This window comes from Halyomorpha halys, unplaced genomic scaffold (assembly GCF_000696795.3).
Source record: "Halyomorpha halys isolate HHAL.00 unplaced genomic scaffold, Hhal_1.1 Scaffold281.1, whole genome shotgun sequence".
NCBI classification, from domain to species: Eukaryota; Metazoa; Arthropoda; class Insecta; order Hemiptera; family Pentatomidae; genus Halyomorpha; species Halyomorpha halys.
In genome coordinates this window covers 167,223-189,724 of record NW_027108453.1, presented here as the reverse complement: position 1 = coordinate 189,724, position 22,502 = coordinate 167,223, and the positions used below count along the sequence as shown (strand labels likewise).

Genomic DNA, 22,502 nt, shown 5'->3' with positions numbered 1-22,502 from the left:
AAGAATGGGAAAAGTGATTACGAATGTTTTTGAAGAGGCGCTAAATTGAATTACTAATTAAAATGCTGGGATAAAGAATATATTTTTTTAATTATTATATACTCCGATAATAAATGTTTACTCATTCATTGCGTATAGCATGCAATTAGTCATTAAAAACTTGTAAATATGTACGTAAACATTAATTTAAACATAATATTAATAACTGTGTTGTCTTATCTTTCTTTCATTTTATTTTATTTGAAGGTAGTAAGTAACCTTATGATTTATGGTATGATAGATGATTTTATTTTATTTGTTCCCTTTAATTTATTTACTTTTATTTTTTTAAATTTAATTAAAAAGTTTATTGAATGCCTATAATATAACTTTAAACGTTGTACTTACATTATTAGTTTTTTTTTTATTAATTATTAATAATTCTTTCCCCATTTAGAAAATACCTTATATTGTATTATTTCATTGTTTATATTTTTTAATTTCTGTATTTTACTGTAAGGCACTAATGTCCATTTTCATTTCCTGTTATATTATCCTAAAGGGACGTGTTCTGGAATAAATGAAGGATATTATTATTTCTAAATTAAAATTATAATGAAACACAGTTATTATCAATTTTATTTTTTGAGGCATTTATAATAATCATGCAACATAACAACTATGCATAGGTTTTTTTTTTCATTTTATCCTTATCCTGAAGATTATCAGTTGGGTACACGAAAAGGTAGCCTCAGGGACCCAGATCATGGGCGATAGTTGACGCCACAAACATTGCGCACAAGACGTTAGTAAGAGGAGCCTTGCGCATGAGCTGTCACAGTAGCGACGCCTGAGGGCGACCCACAAAGGCTCAGATTTCGAGTGAAAGATTTATACCCGAGACCCGACAACAACCAAAACAACAACACAACAAACTGTAAAAAACAGTAGAGCAGGAGATTTGTCTCTGGACAATAGAAGTTAATGTGGTGTATAATGCATCTACAGTCCTTCTCTCTTCTCTTCCTAACTCTCATCTTTTTTATTTATTTCGCCTTTTCTGGAACGTTGTCTCTGGAGCACTTTACAGCGATACTGTTCTATGTCTGCGAAACGGAATCCAATAACTACTAACTAGAAAATTCACGATTTAAAAAAAAAAGTTACTATTAAATCATAACTTTTCAGTTTGAGTGCTAAGTCTCTCCTTGACCAAGTCATTAAGAACAAAAACAAAAATGGCGTCAAGAGAGAATTCGACCATAAGAAATAGCCAATGAGAAAAGAATGCCAACCTTCAAAAAAGAGTAATTATACGTTTTTTACTCCTTTGTGGAAGAAGTGGCATTGTAATGAGCAGAGGTGTTAATTAGGGATGTTCCGCATTATCTGGATCCAGCTCCTTTAAATTATTTACATATCTATAATTAGTTATTGTTATAATTATAGTTATCTATAGTTAGTAGAAGTACTTCCTTGTAAAGTACTGCAATGGTGACCCTTCATGGGTTGTGGTACAGATTTAATTTAATAGTTAGTTATATGCAAATAGATAAATAAAATGTAAGTAATGGAACTGTTGGAATAAGGATATACTTCTATTTTGGCATTTTTTTTTCCATTTGAGAAACTGTAAATCCAACACTATTGGGTCTATAGAATTGAACAAAACTTGAATATATTTTATAAGGCTACGAAATAAATGATCCAGTATTGGTCTAAATGGGTATGTTCTGGAAGAATTAAAAAACCTAAATTTATCCCTTTCTTCAGTTTATCCCCAATCAAGCCATTTTTCGATTAATGTTACAAGCTAGATTAAATGTTCTAAAATTTGAGGCCAAACTAGTCTCTCTAGACACAGATACCATTTATATTTATTTGGTAAAAGCTGCAGATACCTCAATTATATTTTATTCATCATTTTAAATGTATTAGTATGTAAATCATAGAATTCTTGCGCCCCAAATGATTTGGAACATCATAATAACAGCTCTCCTTATTTTTTTTCAATTGTCTTTTATTTAGACCAAGAAGGAGAGATTTTTCGACAAATATTATTCTTTATTTTTAAAATGTATCAAATTTTAAACATTTTTTTTTAATCTGGTTTACTAAACAATATTTTTAATTTTTAAAACTATATTAATTTTATTTTTAACAACATTAAAATTGTCAACAAAATTTAAGCTATATCTTAATTTCTAAATATATTAAATTTTCTACAATATGAGTCTTTTAAATAGTTTCATTAATAAAAAAAAAAAATTAAAATAGAGCTATAAATTCAAAATAGAGTACAGACCCTTCAATTATATTTGATTAACCTATTGCATAATTTATATGATGTCAATAATTGCAAGCAGCATGGCCCAAATAATTAGCAACATCCCTAATAACAGGTTTTTTTTTTTTTTGTTTTGGTCCTGAAGGAACGAATTTTCGACAAATATTATTCTCTAAATTTATAAACTACATTAATTCTCTAAAAAACCAGAATGGTCTCTGTAGACCCAATTGTATTTGAGATACAGCTTCTCAAATTTTGCTGACTGTAAAGAACGGCCAAAAATGGAGGTAACTTCATGAGTATTGCAAGAGACCTCAATTTAAATAAAACTTAAGAAACAAGATATCTTAAGTTAATTTATTATATTATTATGTAAAATTATGTAAATTTAATACTTAAACTAACAAACTACGAGCACGTTCGATTGAGATTGAAGTTAAAATACGAATAAATAAATACGACCAAACCCTATCTAATATAATCCCTATCTAATATAAAACCCTAAGACTAATATAATTAAATATGTAAGCGGAGAGATGAAACTAGAATAAGATGACTCCCCGAGATCAGTCATGTAAGCGAGATCAAGTAAGCACATGCTTATCGGAACCAGCTATCGCCGGCACAGGCTTCCTTAGCAGTATAAAAATGTAGGGGCGTCGATTCCTATGTTAATGGAAGCCGCCTTCCTTTACCACGGCCTCCGTAATTTGTACATGTTTATTTCGGTTGTAAATGTCCCGATTCGATCTAACAAATCGATAGCTGGGCCAGCTATTGAAAGCGCCGGGTACTTTAATTCCTGCCAATGAAGGTACGTATCGATTTATCTAGGTGCTAAGGTTCTATAAAACTGAACCAGAAAATTGTATAAACTATGCAGGCATCTTGGAATAGGGTGTGTTGAGAGGACTATAACTCAACAAATACCTAAAATAGATTACGTAACAAATTTCCACATATTTTTCTTTCTATTTAAGATTTAATGAGCCAACTTTTAAGGATCCAAAAGATCCCTGATTTAGATAAAATGAGCCGTTGAATGCCATATTGGTGTATAAGTCAATATTGGAGTTTTGAGATACCCAACACTTAAGGATAACTTCTAAAAAGTTCTTGCCAACAAAAAACATCGTTTAGGAATAACGAACACCATTAAGTGGTACTTATTTTGTTATGACAATTTTTCGGCCATAATTTCAGTTATTCTTCAGGGTTAAGTACAAACAAGATAACAACCATGCTAGAATAAAAATATAAACAGTTTTGCAGGAAAAACATGATAATAAAGAGAATGATAAATATAACAATCATACTAGCAAATATACTTGGATATAGAAGTTGAACTGTTGGGTATAACCGAAATTCAATTACGTAATGAAAACATTTTCATTATATACTAGTTTGATCTTTTATATTTTACATTCTCTTCTTTCTAATATATACATATATATATATATATTTATTATTCTAACAAAGTTCTTATCTTGTTTGTAGTTAACCCTAAAGAAAATTCAGGCCAACATGTTGGCAACCCCTCTAAGACCGTCCGTGACAAAAGTTGCAGCAATCAGGGAATATTCCATAATTGCATTCTTTCCTTCATATTTTCCAAAGAGTTTAAATCATGGGCATCCCCAAACCGGCTTAATTCCTCTTACCAGCCGCACATAGTCTTTAAAACGAAACCGGGACTGCGGGTCCTTCCATGAAATCTGAAATCGACTTAAACACCTACCCGCCTCATTCCACGGTGTTAAAAAAAATACAAGCAATAAAAAATGAAAAATAATAAAGACCGAATAAAAGAGATTTTCGGATTACCGGTCTTGAAGAGGAAATAAAAAGTAAAAGGAAGACGATTGGATATAAAATGCCTCAGAAGGAATAGGAATAATGATGAGAAGATAAGTGAGGGTTTGTGATGGACCTAATGGGGGACTGCTCCCCGAGATTACAAGGGGCCCGGGATAATTCGGGGCTGTGGGGGCTCCGACCCGAGGGGGCGTAGCTCCCGTCCGAGCTCTCGATCCGGTCGTTAGCTCCACTCTTTTATAAAAACATATTTCACAGTGATAATCCTCTCGGCGAGCCAAGAGAGTGAGCGGGGGTATGGCATTATCCCATTCGCCTCTGGCTGCTATTAGGGCGTCTTGGGGCCCATTCAAGGTGGTCTGTCTGCGGTTCCCAGCACGAATCCGAAGAGGACATCATTACATCTATGCGAAGTATCCAAACAGCGACCATTATAGCCGTGTATGTGAATGTCCGAAAGTGAAGCTAAAGAAGGAATCTACTAATTTGAAGATTTTAAAAACTTGAATCTCGTCACCAATTGAAGCATCAGTACCGAAAAAGAATCGCATTAACGCAGACACAGTCCAAACAAAAGCTATCCAATAAGATACAGTACACCATTCCAAGACCTCACGAAATATACTTCCATCTCATCAAGTACTATCGAGTGTGAGATAACCAGGAGTGAATTACTGCATCTAATTGAGGGCTTTTGACTAAATATGTGCTTTCTCCATTCGATTGATCATGATTTTTGGCGCTGTGATAAAGCCTCAGTTATTGAAACGTCGACATGTTATTAATTAGACTAAAATTTAATTGAGGATTAAAATTATATATCTTGCGCCAAAAACTATTTTTGTCAAAATCGGTTTGACATATACTTTTGTTTTATCAATATATTTTATCTTTTCTTTTGGGGAAGGGGGAATAAATTATATTTTACTTAAAATCTAAATATAACTATTACCCTTACTAAATGTCTACAATCCCGGTTTGAAATTTTATTTAAATTATAAAGAATTACGATTCATTGGTAACTAAAAACTGAAAAATGTACTTTTACAGTTAGTTTGGAAAACCATAAAAATCGTAAAGTTATTTTAAACCCAAAAGGTGAGCCACATTCCTGTATGTATTTTTTTATTTCTTGAAATTTCGTGTATGATAAATCTGTGAACGAAATTGGTAACACTCCAATAACATTTCTACCTCAGATCTAGAGCAGATCTTTCAGTCGCTATTAAGAACCTATTAGATGAACCAAGCTTAGGAATTAAAGGGTTATCTGGTTCAGGATAGATCGATTACGTATAGAACATTATGGTCTTTATGGATGATTATATTTGTGACGAAGTAAGAAGCATAATGGATTTTGGATTTTAAGGAGTGGATAACTAAACCACCAAATTCCTCCAGAATCCAATCCTTACAGTCCAAAATCCTTAATGCTCCTTACTTTGTCACAAATCAAGTCATCCATCAGGACCTCAATATTCCATATGTTGCCGATTTGGCCAGAACCAGATACCGTTCCTTCCATAATAAACTTCTCAACCACCCAAATCCACTTGTTTCTAACCTGGCTTCTCCTTCATTACCTTATAATCCTCCTAGGCCTCTGAAAAGAAGATGGCCTCGAGATCTTCTTCTCTGGAAATGTTATTGGAGTTCTATCAGTGGGTAGATTCTCCACATGCTTTTATCATGTTACTATGTCACCTACAGCAAATTTACTTGTTGTATATATGTGTATACAGTTGTAAATATCAATAAATAAATTATCAAAAAAAAAAAAAAAAAAAAAGGAGTGGATATGAGAGAAATGCAGTGGTTTATTCGAGCTCCAAAGTCCAAATAATCCATATTATAGTCATGTAAATCAGTCATTAATAACAAATTGGAAGCTAAGACCACAACCACTTAAATAATATGCTGTTCTATATTATCATCGTCTCTACGAATTTATTTGATTAGATGACATAATTTTCATCATTTCATTTTCAACATCGTATAATTTTTCCTTGAAGGACTTTTTATAAAATATTCCGTTTAGTCATTTCCTATGAATATATACATTGAGCCGGTGTGATAAATCTTATTAAGAAGGCGGGTTGGGTCGGAAGCGCTGAGGCGCCGGTGGAGGAAACGCTTAAGTTATTCCCTGCGTAGATAGGGCCATTCCAAACGCATTCAAAAAGAACGCATCCGAATTGTCAATGGCTGATAATACCCAGAAAATTGTTGGGCTACCTGGAGTTCAACAGGCGCATCCCAATCACATAATTCCCATTCAGGACATGGAAGGACATAAACACATATTAGGAACGCGTTAGTCGTCTAAAGACTCAGCTACTGCTTTTATGTACCTTACCCTAATCGACAATTATACGCCCAATCCTCGGCTTATCTATGGCTCTTTGTTCCTCAGGGCGGCTCCACAGAATCAACAATTAACTCACGAAGAGGTTACGTTCTTTTTTTTTGTTTCGATTAATATCCTATGTTGTTTTGAATTCTTCAGTGTCTGACTAATTTCGATAAATAAAATTTTAATAAAAAATATTTTTTTTACAGCAGCAGTAAGGAGGTAGTATATTTTAGACAGTTTCTAAATTACCTGTCTAATTCCAAGAAAAAGAAATATTACATAAGATCAAAAAGTTAGAAGCTCATTTAGTTCAAACATTTTATGGTGCATAGAAGCAACACCACTTAAAGAGCCGGAGAGAAAATAAGTCAGTTATTTCACCCCAATTTTCGATTACTTTAATGAAAAATATCTATAATTACTAGTCAAAATTGATGTCTCCCAATTATAGGTAGAGGGAATACAAAATGGCGGCTGTTTCAAAACAAAAAAAAATATTTTTCATTCTAATCTATTAATCTTTAAAATTACCATCAACATTAGAAAACCAAAGAGGACATAATTTAAAGTAGAATAAATGTGCTAAAATATGAGCCCTAATAGAGCTATTTACGTTCAATAGTTCCCCAGATATAGCTTTTTGAAAAGCAATATTTCATAAAAAATATGGACTGAAAAATCAGTAGTTAGTGAATTTATTTTGAAAAATCTATATTTCAAAAACCATTCAACGTACAGATGTCTATTAGCACTCAAATTAAAGCTATTTAAGTATACTATAAAGTAGTTTGTTACGTTTATCTTCTTAGGAGTAATAGTTATTATGATATTTTGCATAATAAATTCACAAATCATTAATTTCTAGTTATTTGGATACAATTATTGATTTTTGGCAAGACGTACATATGTCAGCCAGCATTCAAAATAATGATAATTTGACTTACTATTAAGTAATTTATAACTCGTATCTTCGTAAGGGTAGTAGTTTTTATGATATTCGCATATGAATATAAAGTGTACACAAGAAATTTTCTACGAACAACTAAAAATTAATTTATTTTAGCATATATCATAAAAATGACTACTCAAAGATAAACATCATACACTTATAGTAAATTTAACTAGCTTTAATTTTAGTGCTAATCGACATCTGTACGTCGAATGGTTTTTGAGATATAGATTTCTCAAATTAAAATCCACCAACTTCTGATTTTTCATTGCATTTTTAATGAAATGTTGCTTTTTAAAAATTATATCTCGGGGACTATTGAACATGAATAGCTCTATTAGGTCTCATATTTCAGCAAAGTTACTCTACTTTAAATGATGTTCTCTGGTGTTGTTGGTAGTTTTAAAGATAAAGAACTCTGAATGAAAACTCAATTTTTTTTGTTAACGTTTTGAAACAGCCACCATTTTTTTATTCCTCTATCTATACTTGGCAAACTCATTAATTTTGATTAGTAATTATACATAGTTTTTGGGGTGCAATAACAGCCCCTTTCTCCTGTTGGGCTCTTAAACTAAGAAGGTTGTAATCCAAGCTAAGGAACATGTCGGACCAACAAAGATTTTATACTGCAGTATTATTCAACATCCAATTATCTGAGACTTTATCAGCAAGAGAAACGGGGTACTTCAATATGATGGATAGCGAAGAGTAGGATGACTTTTTTTTCCTTTAAAATATTGTAGCTTATTGTCTAAGAGTGTGTATAATTTTTCTTATTGATAATTAAAAAAAAATATTTTAAATAAAAACACAGATAAAATTTCCGCCGTCTATTACGAACTTTTATAATAAATATTCATTAACTTTTAATAATATGGTATCAGCACTCTATAAAGAAAAAGAGAAGGAGTATTTTTTTTTTTTTTAGTTTAAAGGAAATATAATATATCTTAGTGAGATGGTTCTATTGTACCAAATCATCCCAGACGTCTGCAGGAATACTTGCAGCGTCCAGCGGGTCAGGGAATAGTCTTGGAAATAATGGAGCGTTAAACTAATTCTGGAGCCTCCAAAAAAACGAGGACGACGGAGGATATCGCGGCGACAGGAGATGCCGCGTGGGCGATGATACGGAATGCTGGGAGTCTCCTGACCAAAGAGTAAGCCGATTGGCGGCCTCTTTGAGTATCGGCTCTGGTTTTTTGTCATAAATCCCAGGGACTAGTCCACCGGCAAATGAGAACAGACGCCGGGAATGCCTCCTTCACCTGCCGCTAGGTTCCTCCTTGTAATCTCCTTCGGATTTTAGTGAGAAGCTAATTGGTTGTTCTGTGGATCTGGATAGTTCTATATTTGAACATGACCAAAGTCGACAAGGGATGATAACAAAATAATTATCAAGTACCGTTGAAGGGTGCTACTTGTCTCCTTAAAGGATATTATTGCTCCAATCACGTCCCATGTTTCGAGTTATTGATGTGGCACACCAGTAGTAGGAAACGGCGCGATAGAGCTGGAAGGGAAAGAAGAGAAGTATACCTTCCGATTAGTGGTTTTAAAGTTCAGATGAAAAATATTTATAGGTTTTCATGTATAGATTGATTTAAATTACTATATATTGCCTGTATCAAATAATTACTGCCAGATTGCTGCTTCTTGAGGTTTGAAAGGTAAGTATAATATTCAAGTTGTTCAAATTCAATCTCTGACTAAAGATTACATATAGCTTAATCCCTTTCTTAGTCAACATTTCCGAAAATGTGACAAGAGATAAATTAGCATAAGAAATTTGACATTCTTTGCTCTAGAAAACATTTCAAAATTTGTGGTGCTAAGATTCCCGATGATTTCTTTTTATTGTCTGTTTTTAATTTTCTACATACTTTCAGTAGTATTTCAAAATCAATTAAATATATATGCATGATTTTGATTAATTTCAACACATATTTATATTGAGTAAAAATTCCTGTTTTCATATATTTTTTTTAATGATATATATATTTATTATTATTATTTTGCTCTACTTTTATTTGAAATGAAAAACATATGTTAAATTTGAAAAAAACTTAGGCTCTTTGCCATTGAAGGTTTAAACAAAAATAAATTTTAATACATATTTAACCCCTAAATAATTTTAGTGAATCTTATCTATGACAATAACAATTTAAACTGTACCAGATATTGATACCTGGGTGTTTATAATAAATTTTGGAAAATTTCCCTACCTAATCATAAATTTTGACAATTTTTAAAAAAAATAAAAAATCATAGGTAGATTTAGTTATAGATTTCCGACTTCTCTAACCCCTCTGAATAGAAGCAATTTTAAAAACAAAAAGTTCAAAACTAGGCGTAAAGTAACAAATTGGTAACTCATATTTATATACATATGTTATGTATAAAAATATGGGGTCTCATTTATATAGCCCATTTACATTTATGTAACCTATATTTTATATAGAGTAACCCATATTTAGATCAATGTTCTCCGAGAGAACGCAATCGAAGAAAAGCTGGCCATGGCCGACAGAGCATGGAGGAGGACCTTAAAAAGAAATCTAAAAAATAAAGAAAGGCTTGGTGAGTAGAAAGAGGCCTTCTCTCTATGGCCCACCGGAAGCCGAGGAAACGGGTAAAAACAAGAGGGCTTCCGGTTGAGATGCTATCTAGGCGGCGGTGGAGGAACCTCCAAGAGATCCATATCTGGTAATTAATGCATTGGTCATCTGCCACTCGTTCCATAAAGGCCTCTTAGAAGACGCACTCAAGCGTCGGCAATAAAGCCCTTTATTGGTACCAACTTTATTTCTACCAACCGAATCCCTCTGTCAATAGTTGTCTGTCGTATAAAAAATTAAAAATAGATTAAGAACTTAAGTGACTTTTGCGTATTAACCTTTCTTAATTGACCTCTTACGTTTAGGAAGACACAGTGCCTTAGGGTTGTATTCGGCCTGAAGAAGGATGAGTAAATAGGAGAATTTAGAAGGCCGCACAATGCAGAATTGTGGGAACTGCACTGTGTAAATATTATCCAAGTTTAGCATTGGGCGGAATAAGATGATCGTGTATGGTTATAGGATCCCTCTTAATAAATTCTAAGCAGACGGGTAAACGTCATAGGGGTAGACCGAAACGTAGGTGGGAGGATTGCGTCAAGACTGATCTTGTAGATTTCGGTTTGAACGGACGTCACTGGACAGATGTAAGTAAACAGCTATTGGTGTTTTTCCAAAGGCCAATTCCCCTTTGATGAACTTTTATAATTATTATTTAACTTCCTTAAAATTAGTTTAAAAAAAAAATGTTATTAGTTCATAAATTTAAGGACTGTTTTGGTTTATTCACGTTATTATAACTTATTTTAGGAACTTTCATAAATGAGTTAACGTTGAAAAACCTCAGGGTATAAATTTTCAGTTTCTGAACTATTGCCTATTTATTGTATTACTGTTGCAAATTTTGTTTATCTCGTCCATTAATTAGCTATTTATTATAGAATGGAGGATTGAATCATGAAAAAACACAATAAGGAGAGGCATAAAGTTTATTGCTAGCAAACTCTTTTTATTAATGTTAATATTTATTTGTTATTTTTTTTTTTTTAACGAAGTGAAATAAGAAAAAAACCAGAAAGGAGACGAAGTTCCGTGCCCCGTCACATTTGGCCGGAAGATGTTATCAAAGGACTGATAAGAGGTGGCGTGACCTCCTATCGACCGCGATCTCATTCCAGATAGCAATGGCAGTGGCGGGGTGGTTTCGTGCGCGCTCTTTCCGAAAGGTTATAAACTACACAACAATAAACAACAACAACCTTGTTTGTTACTTGATGGGGGCGGGGATAATTGTAGGCTCAACTAATCGTAGTAGTTAAAAGTGTAAAAATTGTGTGCCTGCATTCTGATCCCTCAACCCCTGTTTATAGTTATATATAATTACAGTCTAAGTTGGCCATTTTGCACCATTTTTTAATATTTTATTTTACATTGTGTATTTTTGGCCAACATGGAGGAGAACATTGAAAAGTTTAAACTTTATACCTCAGCACCCTTATCTAATGAATGGAAGAAACATAATTTATTTAATTAACAATTTAGTTAAAGTTATTTGCTCAGCACGAATGTAGGCAAGTTTATCGGAGCAAAGTATCCATAATTTATTGTACATCGTTACTCATGGTCTTATTTATGGAATGATGATTAAGTGTGAAATATTAAAAAGTTTAAAAATTATACTACAGCTTCAGTAGATCATAAATGAGGTGAAAAGCTAGAAATTTACTCTGTTATATGTATAAATATTTTTTTATATAAAAGTGGAAGTTGAGGGGTATGTTGGTAGATGTTGCACTAATTTCTGATATTCATTATAAATACTTGGATATCAATTGCTGGTGCAACTTAGAACTGTAATAATCATAAAAAAGAATACCTAAACCGTACTACAGTAAAATGCATATTATATATTTCTTTTCTGTGCGAACATTCTGTCAAAAATACTCTTAATTTATTTATTTTTTTTAATAGTATAAATTTTTCCTTGATATAAAATTAAAGTAAAATAATAAAAAAGATACCAAAACAAGAATTTTTATTAAATATAAATGAAGATCAAATTATGCATGTATGTATTTTTTTTTATTAATTTAAAAATACTATTGTATTGAAAATTAAAATAAAAAACACACAATGAACAAAAACATCGGGTTTAAAAAAAACAAAAAAAAAAAGTTCTGGTGTAAAGATATCCCTGTTCACAATTTTTGGAAAATTCGGACTAAGAAATAGATCAATAGTATTTGTTTCTTAATTGGTTATATAGAATTTTTAACTACTTTAAGATCACACTGCTTTTTATAATTTGAAAACAATCAATCTTTGAGGAATATTGTAAAATGAGAACAACAGAGATGAAAGAAAAATATAAGAAAATCAACGTTTTTTTCCTCAAGAACTTCGGACCCACTAGTCGTGTCTTTCACTACCACTGATGATGCTCAATTCGTAAGTCTTTAAAGCTCATAACTAGCAAAGTAATTCAATTCAACGCTAGCTTTGAAAAAAATTTTGTACACAAGTTGAAACTGCTCGCTCTAACTGAACAATGAAATTATTAACTGGGATTATGCAATTGTGTACAGCTCATTTCTCAGCGGCGAGCAGTGCGCCTTCACCCATGAATATTGCATAAGGTGGGTATGGAGGAATTATAGAGACAAAGTGGACTTAAGTGGGCAAATGTATAAAAACTTGTCTAAACGACATATAACGAATCGAGTGTCCTCCCCGAGCGTTCTGCGTGTGGGCGAATCTCAAGTCCTTCATAATTCCAACAGTCTTCCAAAAAAGAGGAAATAGACAAAGGCTTGGGTGAGCAACGAGACCCTTACAAGGAGTAGAGCCTGTAGGTCAATTCAATTGTTATTCATGCCGCGAAATATGATTAAATTCTCTAGATATATAATATTCATATTTAAAAAAATATCACTGTTGCATTTTATGAATAATTTCAATGCCAAACACTTTAATAAACTTATCTTTAAGTCGTTCTTTTTTTTTTTTTTTTTTTTTTTATAAAGGCTTATAATTTTTAAGTGAATATGTTTTAAAACAATATTAGGCCCGTTGCAGTTGTATCTCTGAATTCCATTTCACCAAATTATTTATTTTTTTTTTTTTTACTTTCCACTTCAATTTTACCATTTAATTTACATTTCTTGTAAAAAAATTTAATTTGAAATGCTATTTTAGTTTCGTTTCAGTTATTATAAAATGTATCCAATTTCCTCAAAACATAAGGTGTACATAAAATAATATTAAATGTAGCTTAAATGATAATAGATCATATAAAATTAATAAAAATGTAATTTTTGACCAAATAAGCCAAAACAAGAAGTAAGAGCAAATTTATAAACCTTTTTTATTCTTGATAATATTAACATTTTTTAAACTTTTGAAAACCATGAAAATAAGAAAATCAGTCGATTTAAAAAAAATTCTACAAGAATCTGAGAAGTTGAAACCAGACATCTAGACTGTAAATGAAGTGTTAAAAAACGAAAAATAATCAGAAAATTTAACACTAATTTAAAGATGTGAGGTATCTATGTAGACTCTGAGGCGATTAAGACTAATTATTTTATTCAATATTATTAAGATCAGCTAATTTATAATCATATACTTAAATCTATGTATAGTGTTAAACATTGTAAAAATATTTAGGAAGTTGTTTTATATCTTTTTTTTTAATAGTTATAATGTATTATAATTTTTAAAAGGTTCTCTAATTTTGTGTACCTGCAAATAGTGATTCTAATTGATTTTAATAATCGATATAATGAAAAGCTATCAAAATTAAATTAATTTTGACTTTAGAATATATTTACAATTAAATAAACTATAAATAATAGTTAAAATTGTCTGCCATACTTTCCTCCTATATAATATGATTCAATGACAAAACTATATGAATCACTTTCGTTCATGTTTTATTTATGATTAGTAATTTTTTCTAATTACCTCAATATTTCTTGTTGATTATCTAACGTTAAAAAACTTATCGTTCTCGCAGATTATATCTCATGCCGTTCATGATAACGCCACATCATCATTACTAGAAATGCCTGAATAAAAATGATTTAACTTTTTTTTTTTTGTAATATTTTAATTTTTATTATTAATCATTATGCAATTTCTAATATAAATTTAGCAAAAAATCCATCTAGATAAATTAACAGTACAACCTATTTAAAGATATTATTGTGTACCGATCTTCAGAAAATATAACTTAATTCTTTTGTAACAATCATATAAATTTAACATCTCAAATTAGTTCTATAAATACATAATTATTGTTTTTAAGAAATAAATTAAATTCACTGGAAAAAAAATCCATTCAATGAAATCAGATGTAAAGTTGTGCAGAATAGTATACCCCCCAGTGCCTGGATGTCCACATATTCTACAAGAATGTCATTCAGGATTAATTAATTATTCTAAAACTAAAAATGTTTCATAGTTTAAACTTGGACAATCGTTTAAAATATTTTACTATTTTGTTCAAATAAAAAAATATTATTTTAAACTAATTACTGATTAGGTATTTTTATATTTATTTCATATTTATTAACTCCCACCAAAACCTATCAATGAAAATTATGATATTTGATGTTTTATGGTGAGTTGTTATTGTGATATTTTAGAAAAATCATTTAAAAGTAGAAACTAAAATCGTTCGTAGAAAAATTAGATGACATTTTTTTCCTATTTTAGGGAATTTAAGTCTATTGCTATATTATAAACTATAAGGAAAACCAAACTTCCTTTCATTTTGATAAAAACTTATAACGGTTTATAAAAAAAACCACATACTCCTCCAAAACAATGATAAACCTATATTAGTCTTGAGTTGGTCCCTGATGAAAAATTAAAGTAGAGATTTTTTAAGTCAGTACTTAAGATGTGGTAAATAGTAAGCCTAACAACAATTATAGGTGACTGTATCATTATTAATTATTCACATTAATAAATTTAATGACTAAATTTATATTAAAAGTTAAAAATGCTTTGATGCAGAAAATAATTTTGATTACGATATTTTCCAATAAGGAATGATAAAGAAATATTGTTACAGTATATCACGAGATAAAAATAATTCATTTATAATATTCCGGTTTTATTTTACCCCTGCCTAGGATAATGATTTAGGTATGAGAGAATAATAATATAAAATAAACGATCCAAAACGAAGCTTCTGCATTCATATTGTTAGGTATTTATTTATTTATTTAGCGTCATTATACTATTAACTAAAATATGAAAAAAATAATAATGAATGTAATTTTTGTAATTATTACAAATAGTACTTCTAAAATATTTAATTAAGAAATAAAAAAAATGAATTCTAATATAAATGTGTCATGATTCCACAAACCTAAATTGGGGAAGACTTATCTTAAATACTTGATTACGAGTTTCGGATAAAATTATCTATAATTCGATGAGTTTATCTATGATACAAATTGAGATAACTGAATCATTTATTATCAAAAAATAAAGAATAATTTTAATTCTTATGTCATCTTTTATCTTAGGTAATTATTAAATTATTGAATAAAAAAAAATCAAATGTTATATAGGTTAATTAATATTCATTTTTAACAATAGTTTCTGGCTCATTCAACCTCAAAACAAAAATGAAAAAAATATTTACATTTTTTAAATTATGCAATTATTGTTTGAACGAATTCAGTAAAAATTCATGAGCTTAATCAACAAAAAAAAATTTATATTTTATAAATAAATGCATATAACTGTAGTTCATTAGTTTAAAATAACAATTCATTATTAGGTTATTAAAACGAACAACCTGTAATAAATATTGAATAGCTTTAAGCTTATTCGAATGACGGATAACCTATTCACAGATGAAACTATTAATCGGATAAAGACAAACGAATTTGAGTAATAACTCTTCAAGTGTACTGTTTATAATTTCTATCAGAATCACTGATTGTTCAAATAGATGTAAAAAGAAAGGAAAACTAAAATATAAAATAAATATGTTGAGTCTTTTAGCAAAACTTAAATTTTCCACTGTAGATTAATTTTATAGAAAAAATATAAGGCAAGTAATTCAATGCAATATTTTTTTAATATACATATTTTTTCCGAAACTATCGATGTAATGTGACTAAATTGGATAAGGTCAAAATAAGTGTTTAAAAAACCTTTTTTTATTTAAATTGACGATTTTTTATGTTTACACTTATTTGTTGAAGCGGAGTATGTGTGTTTTGCCGTTAACCCTTCATATAAAAAGTGGTGTAATGGTAGGATGAAAGCTAATTATCCAGTAGATGCATGTGCTCTCCCTCCAAGGGAAATAATTCAAGCCAACACCTGGCTCACGACTTAGTACACTGCCCACAACCCGGCTACCAGCACGAACCACTATTCTTCCAATCTCTTGTCGTTGCGAAGTTTTACCACTAGGTAGGGTATCTCGTACTTATATAATACTCTGAAAGATATACTAGGAAATATATATTTATACTCACGGTTCTGGGCGGCACCATAGTGAGGTATGTGGTGGTAATAGGGCGCGTGGTATTGTGGTTCCAGGGGTACTTCTGCTGGGGGTTCCTCCCTCAGGCCGTCAGGGTACCAGCCCCCTCGTTCCGTAGCCCCGGGTAGCTCCATCATCTCTGAAAAAAATACATTATATATTAACAACATGTATTTAGAATAATATACCTAATTATAATTGATAATTACACCTTAATTGAAACTTTAAAATTAACCTACTATATTTCATATCGATTTGCGACTTCAATTCCCCCCTTCACTTGGGGGCAAAAATCCACAGCCTTATTAATAAAATATACCATTCTAACGTTTTATTTAGTTCATATTCTATAATATTAAAGGAAACTTTTATGGATTTATGGCGTTGAATATAATTTTTTTTTATTTTGCTTCTACTGATTTTATTTTATATTTATCTTCTTGATTTTATTATTATCTATTTAGCTTTATCTTTTTATTAAATATGATTGAGTAGTTATGTGACAAAATGCGGTACTTAAGTATCGTAGATTTGAAAAAATGACGTTGGAAAAAATTATACAATCAATGGGATTATATAGATACAAATGTACATTTAGCTCATTTATATACAAAATTTCAGTAGAATATTATATCATAAACTTTTTTTACAGATTGTATCTACTAAAAATGACCTATTATAATCTTATTTAATAGTTTGGTAAATCGCGTAGATTCGTTTTTATTAATGTTACAGAACTATTTAATGATTCTTGGTATGTTTTTATCATGTGTTTGATAGTTCCATTTCTGTTTATTATAATGACACTTGCAAGTTCAAATTACATTTACATTGAATAATCAGCGTTTGCTACAGTTGATTCGAACAAGGAAATTGCTTCTTTGAAGAATTAGTTTGAGCAATAATACGTTGACAGAATAAAATAAAATACTGAACAACATAAATGAGGTAATAATTAGTAATTAAACTACGATTCCTTAAAAAAAATAATAAATAATAAAATTGGAGTTTTTTAACGATAAGTATAAACCACAGAGTGTCATGAAGATTAAAAGGATATTAGAACCCTTTTTTTAATCCAAAACGTTATACAATGTTATGAATATTTAATAAATATTTCATTCAAAATGGAAGTCATTAACCTCAAAAAAAATTTAAATGAACCTTTTTTTCTGTTTTCAGAAGAAGATTGGAGATTGAAGATATAAAATATTAATACATTAAAAATGAATATTATATTTTAAAAAGTAATAAATATTTGCTGCAGAAAAATAAATAACCTGATTGTTGCTAGAAAGTGATGATGTGGTAAGAAAATTATTTTGCAGAAATTATTATTATTAACTAATCCTAATTAATTAAATTATTATTATTAATTAAATTATTATTATAGAACTTATTAGTTTTGAAGAAACAAAACATACTTGACAAAAAATATTGTACGTGCAGAATGAAAAGATAACTTAATGTTTGAGTACAATAAACCAAACCAGTTTATGTTTGTGTTTGTAATAATTATTTATTTACAAACATTTTAAGGATTTATATATTATTACTCAAACATTATCTTTCGACTTAGGTTCTTATTTGAAATTATTAAAAAATACCTTGATAGCGGTTAAATTACACTTTAATAATATTTGTTATTGATTATTTTATATTAGAAAAAATATTAAAGAGTGATCCATAAAATATAACAAGGCCAAACCTGCACTTTCAAGACCTAATGTTTCAAATATAGAGACGTTATGATGTGTTAACAATGCCTGACCTACTCAGACACACTCTAATTTTAGAAAATGTACAAAAGACAAAAAAAGAAGAAGAGGGATTATGGTCAGTGTTGCGTCTTCTAGGAGCCATAAGCTCTTCCACTTTCTAATGCTTCTACCTGTCTCGAGAGAACCTAAGGGTTTCAACCCTTGTCTTTTTTAAGGATTTCCTAACAACAGAGGATTTCCTGAAGGGCGTTAGGAAGATTCCCTTCTAAGATAATTATAATTTTTTTTTTCTAGCGACTTATATAAGTAGTTTTTTAAGTTTTTAATGAAATATTTGCACTGATAAAATAAATTTTTATCATATAATTAAATCTTCTACTCATATAATATTCACGGTAAATGATATCATAATATTATTTATTTTATTTACAAACTTTAAAATTATCCCTAAACTACAAAGAAAGGGATCTAGATATGTCAATTTTTAAAATTACTATTAATTGTTAAAATGCTAATATAAGGCTTACGGCACTGATGCAGAAATGAAGAATTAAATAATACTCTTATGAACATCACTTCTTCTAGTCGCTTATACTTCAAAATAAAGACTGAAAGGTGCTTATCTTAAACTGACTTCGGCGATAAGAGGTGACATCATGTTTTTATCTGGTGATATTTGATATCTAGACCAACTTATTTCCTTATTATCCTATTTATCTTATCACAGAATGACTTGTAAGTAGAGTTTATTAATATATATATATGTGTTTGTGTGTCTATTTAGCATTAAAAAAATTGGGGTAAAGGAGAAAGATTTTTTATTTATCACTTAATTGGCAACAATTTTTTTCTTCAATTTATAGTGATTCTTTGCATGGTTATTTGTTAATCAATAAAATCTTTGAATATCAATCTTCATAAATTATGGTTAATCATAAACGAAACTGAATGTTTGAAATATCTTTCAAAAACTATTCTTAAGATATAAATTAAATTTACATAAAAATCAAATAAACTATTTATATGTTCATATACAGAGTATTTATTAATTGAACTACGTTGATAACAATTGGAGGAATCAATAGATAAAGAGTGTCTATGTTATATGCTATTTTAAAAAAAGATAGGAATTCATCTTAGAATAAAATTTGAAACTCTACATAGCATCTCGTTAAAAAACTATGAAATTAATATTCATTTAAAATGTCAGTGTTTGATGCCATAGTTTCTGAAATAATCTAGTTTAGTAGGTATTGTTACTATTATTTGCTTAGAAAATATGTCACATAAAATCATTGTTACTCCTAAAAACAAATTTGATTTTTGCCACCGGCACTTAATTCAAAACTATATTTATGTCTTCCATATGGGATTTATCTAGTCAATTGCATAGATTATTGATATAATGACTACCGTCGGTCGTTCATCAGAGATGTTTCCAGAAAACAAAAAATAATTTTTATAACAACCCAAAAAAATTTAATTTTGTAATCATCACTATTCATCCTAGGTCTAAAGGTAAACAATTTATTTTATCTATTTTCAAGGAAAAAAATCTTAAAACTTCTCATTTTTTTTTCCATATTTTAGAAGACGTTTTGGACGAACTATTCATCTTACTAATATGTGTTCTTGTATCCTCCTCATTTAATGGAATTGTCCCATTTATAAAATATTTTATAAACAATTAATTTTCTTGTAGATTGTCTATTCACACATCAGATTCGCATGTAACCCCAATATGTAAGTAACAGACAAATAAATGACTATTCTACAATAAAATAAGAAAATCGTTAATATAATATAGGAGGATATAAGACGTGAACGAAGTAAAATGGACTAGAAGAAGTGATTTGAATAAAGTTTGGTTTTTCCTTGAAAATAATTAAACAATATTACTAAATAGTTCATCTAATTAAAATGATTTATATATAAAACAGAATACATACATTTATCGACGACAGAGAGGAATAGAAAATCCCAACACTGGTTTAAGGATCAGTAGTAATAGTTGAAATTATTAATAACGAGGAAATCGGCTATTCCTTTGTTGGACTAATCCGTTAATAAAACATACTGCCAACTGAGGAATAATATCTTTAATAACGTGTGGGTAATTAGCATAGTATTAGCATATAATTAACCCATTTCCTCGCGTTTTCTTCATTCCTGCTAATTGTTTCCTGTCCTATTGAGTCATCTCTTCCTATCGTTTATTATTGCATTTTATTTTTTTTTGTTCCGTTCTTAGTACATTCCAGTACTGTCGAATTGCGTATTATTTCCTCTTCGCCGAGGCCTTCCATGTATTATCCGTTAACCATCTACCTCTCGTGCTGTTCATTGCAGGAAGTTTAACAGTAGAAGGATTTTTTTATATATATATGAATTATTCATGAAATTTTTTTAAATAATTGCGAAATAATGCACAATGTACAGACAATGTGCATTAAAAAATTATGAATAAATAAATATATTTTTTAAGGAAAGTATATCGATATCTTAAGTACTCTAAAGTATATTAATATCGTTTTATATTCTCTTTGCAGTGCCAAAATGACCGAACTCAATTTCTTATTATAAAGACAAAGAGATCAATTGGCATTTTTCAATGTTATAAATTAGCTACAACCTTAAAATCGCAACCATGATTTAAACCATCCCCTGATATTTAGATGTACCATTTTGGTTTTGTACAAATTAATGTATTTTTATATTTACTAATTTTATGAACTTTAACCTTTGTAAAATTAATTTTTAAATCCACTTTTCGATTTCTCCGGGATGAAATATCTCAGAAATATTAAATTTTTAAGCTTCTTCCTCGTTCGTAGTGAAATTTAATATAAAATTATGATGAAAATGGCTCGGGGTGCGGTCAAAAGAAAACAAAAAATAAAACTAAACTATTGTTATAGTTGTTAGCTATTTTTTCTCTCTTTTGACCCCTCCCCCCCACCCTCACCATCTTCATAATTTGAAATTTTACGGTCCATTATATATAATATGATCAAATTTAATATAAAATTTATATGTTAAAACAACATAATACTCATCACTTGATAAATTGAGTTTTATAGGATTTTTCTAAAGACATAAACTAGTTCATTCTATATAATATAGTATGATTTTAATTATCAATGAATATTGTTTATTCATGACTTATGAATAATTGATCACTAATTGTTAAATAGTTATAATTTTTATATGTTTAGGTTTTATTGTTAGTTCTTGTTATCTTTTAACTCTCAAATTAATGGGCTTTAGTTTTAAAAATAAACTCTAGGAAAAAAACTTTGAATCACAGATAGCTAAGCCTTTTTTTTTTTTTTTTTTAAAAAAGCATTGTAAAGATTCTCATCACTGATAATTATCATCAGTAACCACTCAGAGGCCCTCATGATCTAAGACACATAAGAAGAGCCTTACACAGACCCTTGAGGCACTCCTGCGAACTACTACCAACCGATTTCCTCCGCTTCTTCAACATCTCGGCCGACTTCTAGGCCAGAAGACTAACGCTGATCCTGACTATTTTTAAAACGGTCCCAACCTGCGATGACTAGATAACATTCCTGCCTCGGCCTTTTTATATACTACCAGGCCTCGAGGAGTTATTTCAAGATGGCGGCACCCGCCATTTTGAAACACGTGTTTGGGGCCACGACTCCTTTAAGCGGTATTTTCTCAAGCACGAACCTCCTCGTTTCTTTTTTTTTATTTCATTTTTTTCTTTATCTCGGCCGGTTCTATTTTTAAACCCGAGGGAAACAAACTTAACTCCTAGTCCCGTGGTGTACTACAAGGATAGTAACGCTGTTGATGGCTTAGTTGGAAGTAGATATGAGCCGTATCGTTAGCTCCTCAGAGGAAACACTGATAAAAAAGTTCTAGATAAAAAAAAAAACAACATCAAAATACTAGACCAAAAAATGGAAGTTAATGATTATAACAATAGTAATGAAGTAGATCTTGTAGTCTCCGAATTTTTATTAATTTATTTCATTAAACTTACGTTTTGGCCACCCTGCTTATAATTACTTCATAAATTAAATATGTGTATCATTTAGGTTCTTGAACTTAATATCAGACTTGAAATTGAGTCTGCAATATTTTAAAATGTCTGAATTTTTAAAGGTTAATTTAAACTAAATGTTATTTTTGAGGTAGATATTTTATTCGAAATTTATAATGATTGGAGCTGAAAGTGATATTTAATTGAAGGAGTATATCAATAGATAAAATTTTGTGATGGTGTGGGTTGGCAAAATATTGGTTGTCTGAAATAAATAATCAAAGCGTTGAGTTCAAAAGGTCTAGTTG

The 22,502-nt window shown here is 29.9% G+C and overlaps 1 protein-coding gene across 5 annotated transcripts in view; it reads right to left on the bottom strand.

Moving 5' to 3' along the window:
• Window positions 1-22,502, bottom strand: part of grn (GATA binding protein grain) — a 260,366-nt gene that overhangs the window by 173,942 nt on the left and 63,922 nt on the right. For 3 of the 5 annotated variants that reach the window (XM_067046768.1, XM_067046764.1, XM_067046765.1), the window contains exons 1-2: window positions 18,707-18,758; window positions 16,451-16,597 (exon numbers count right to left, since the gene is read on the bottom strand). In XM_067046768.1, coding sequence (XP_066902869.1) covers window positions 16,451-16,597; window positions 18,707-18,752 — 193 coding nt within the window. In that variant the 5' untranslated portion in view covers window positions 18,753-18,758. Of the gene's footprint in view, window positions 1-16,450; window positions 16,598-18,706; window positions 18,759-22,502 lie in introns of those variants that run through there. The other 2 variants (XM_067046767.1, XM_067046766.1) reach the window with 1 other exon arrangement.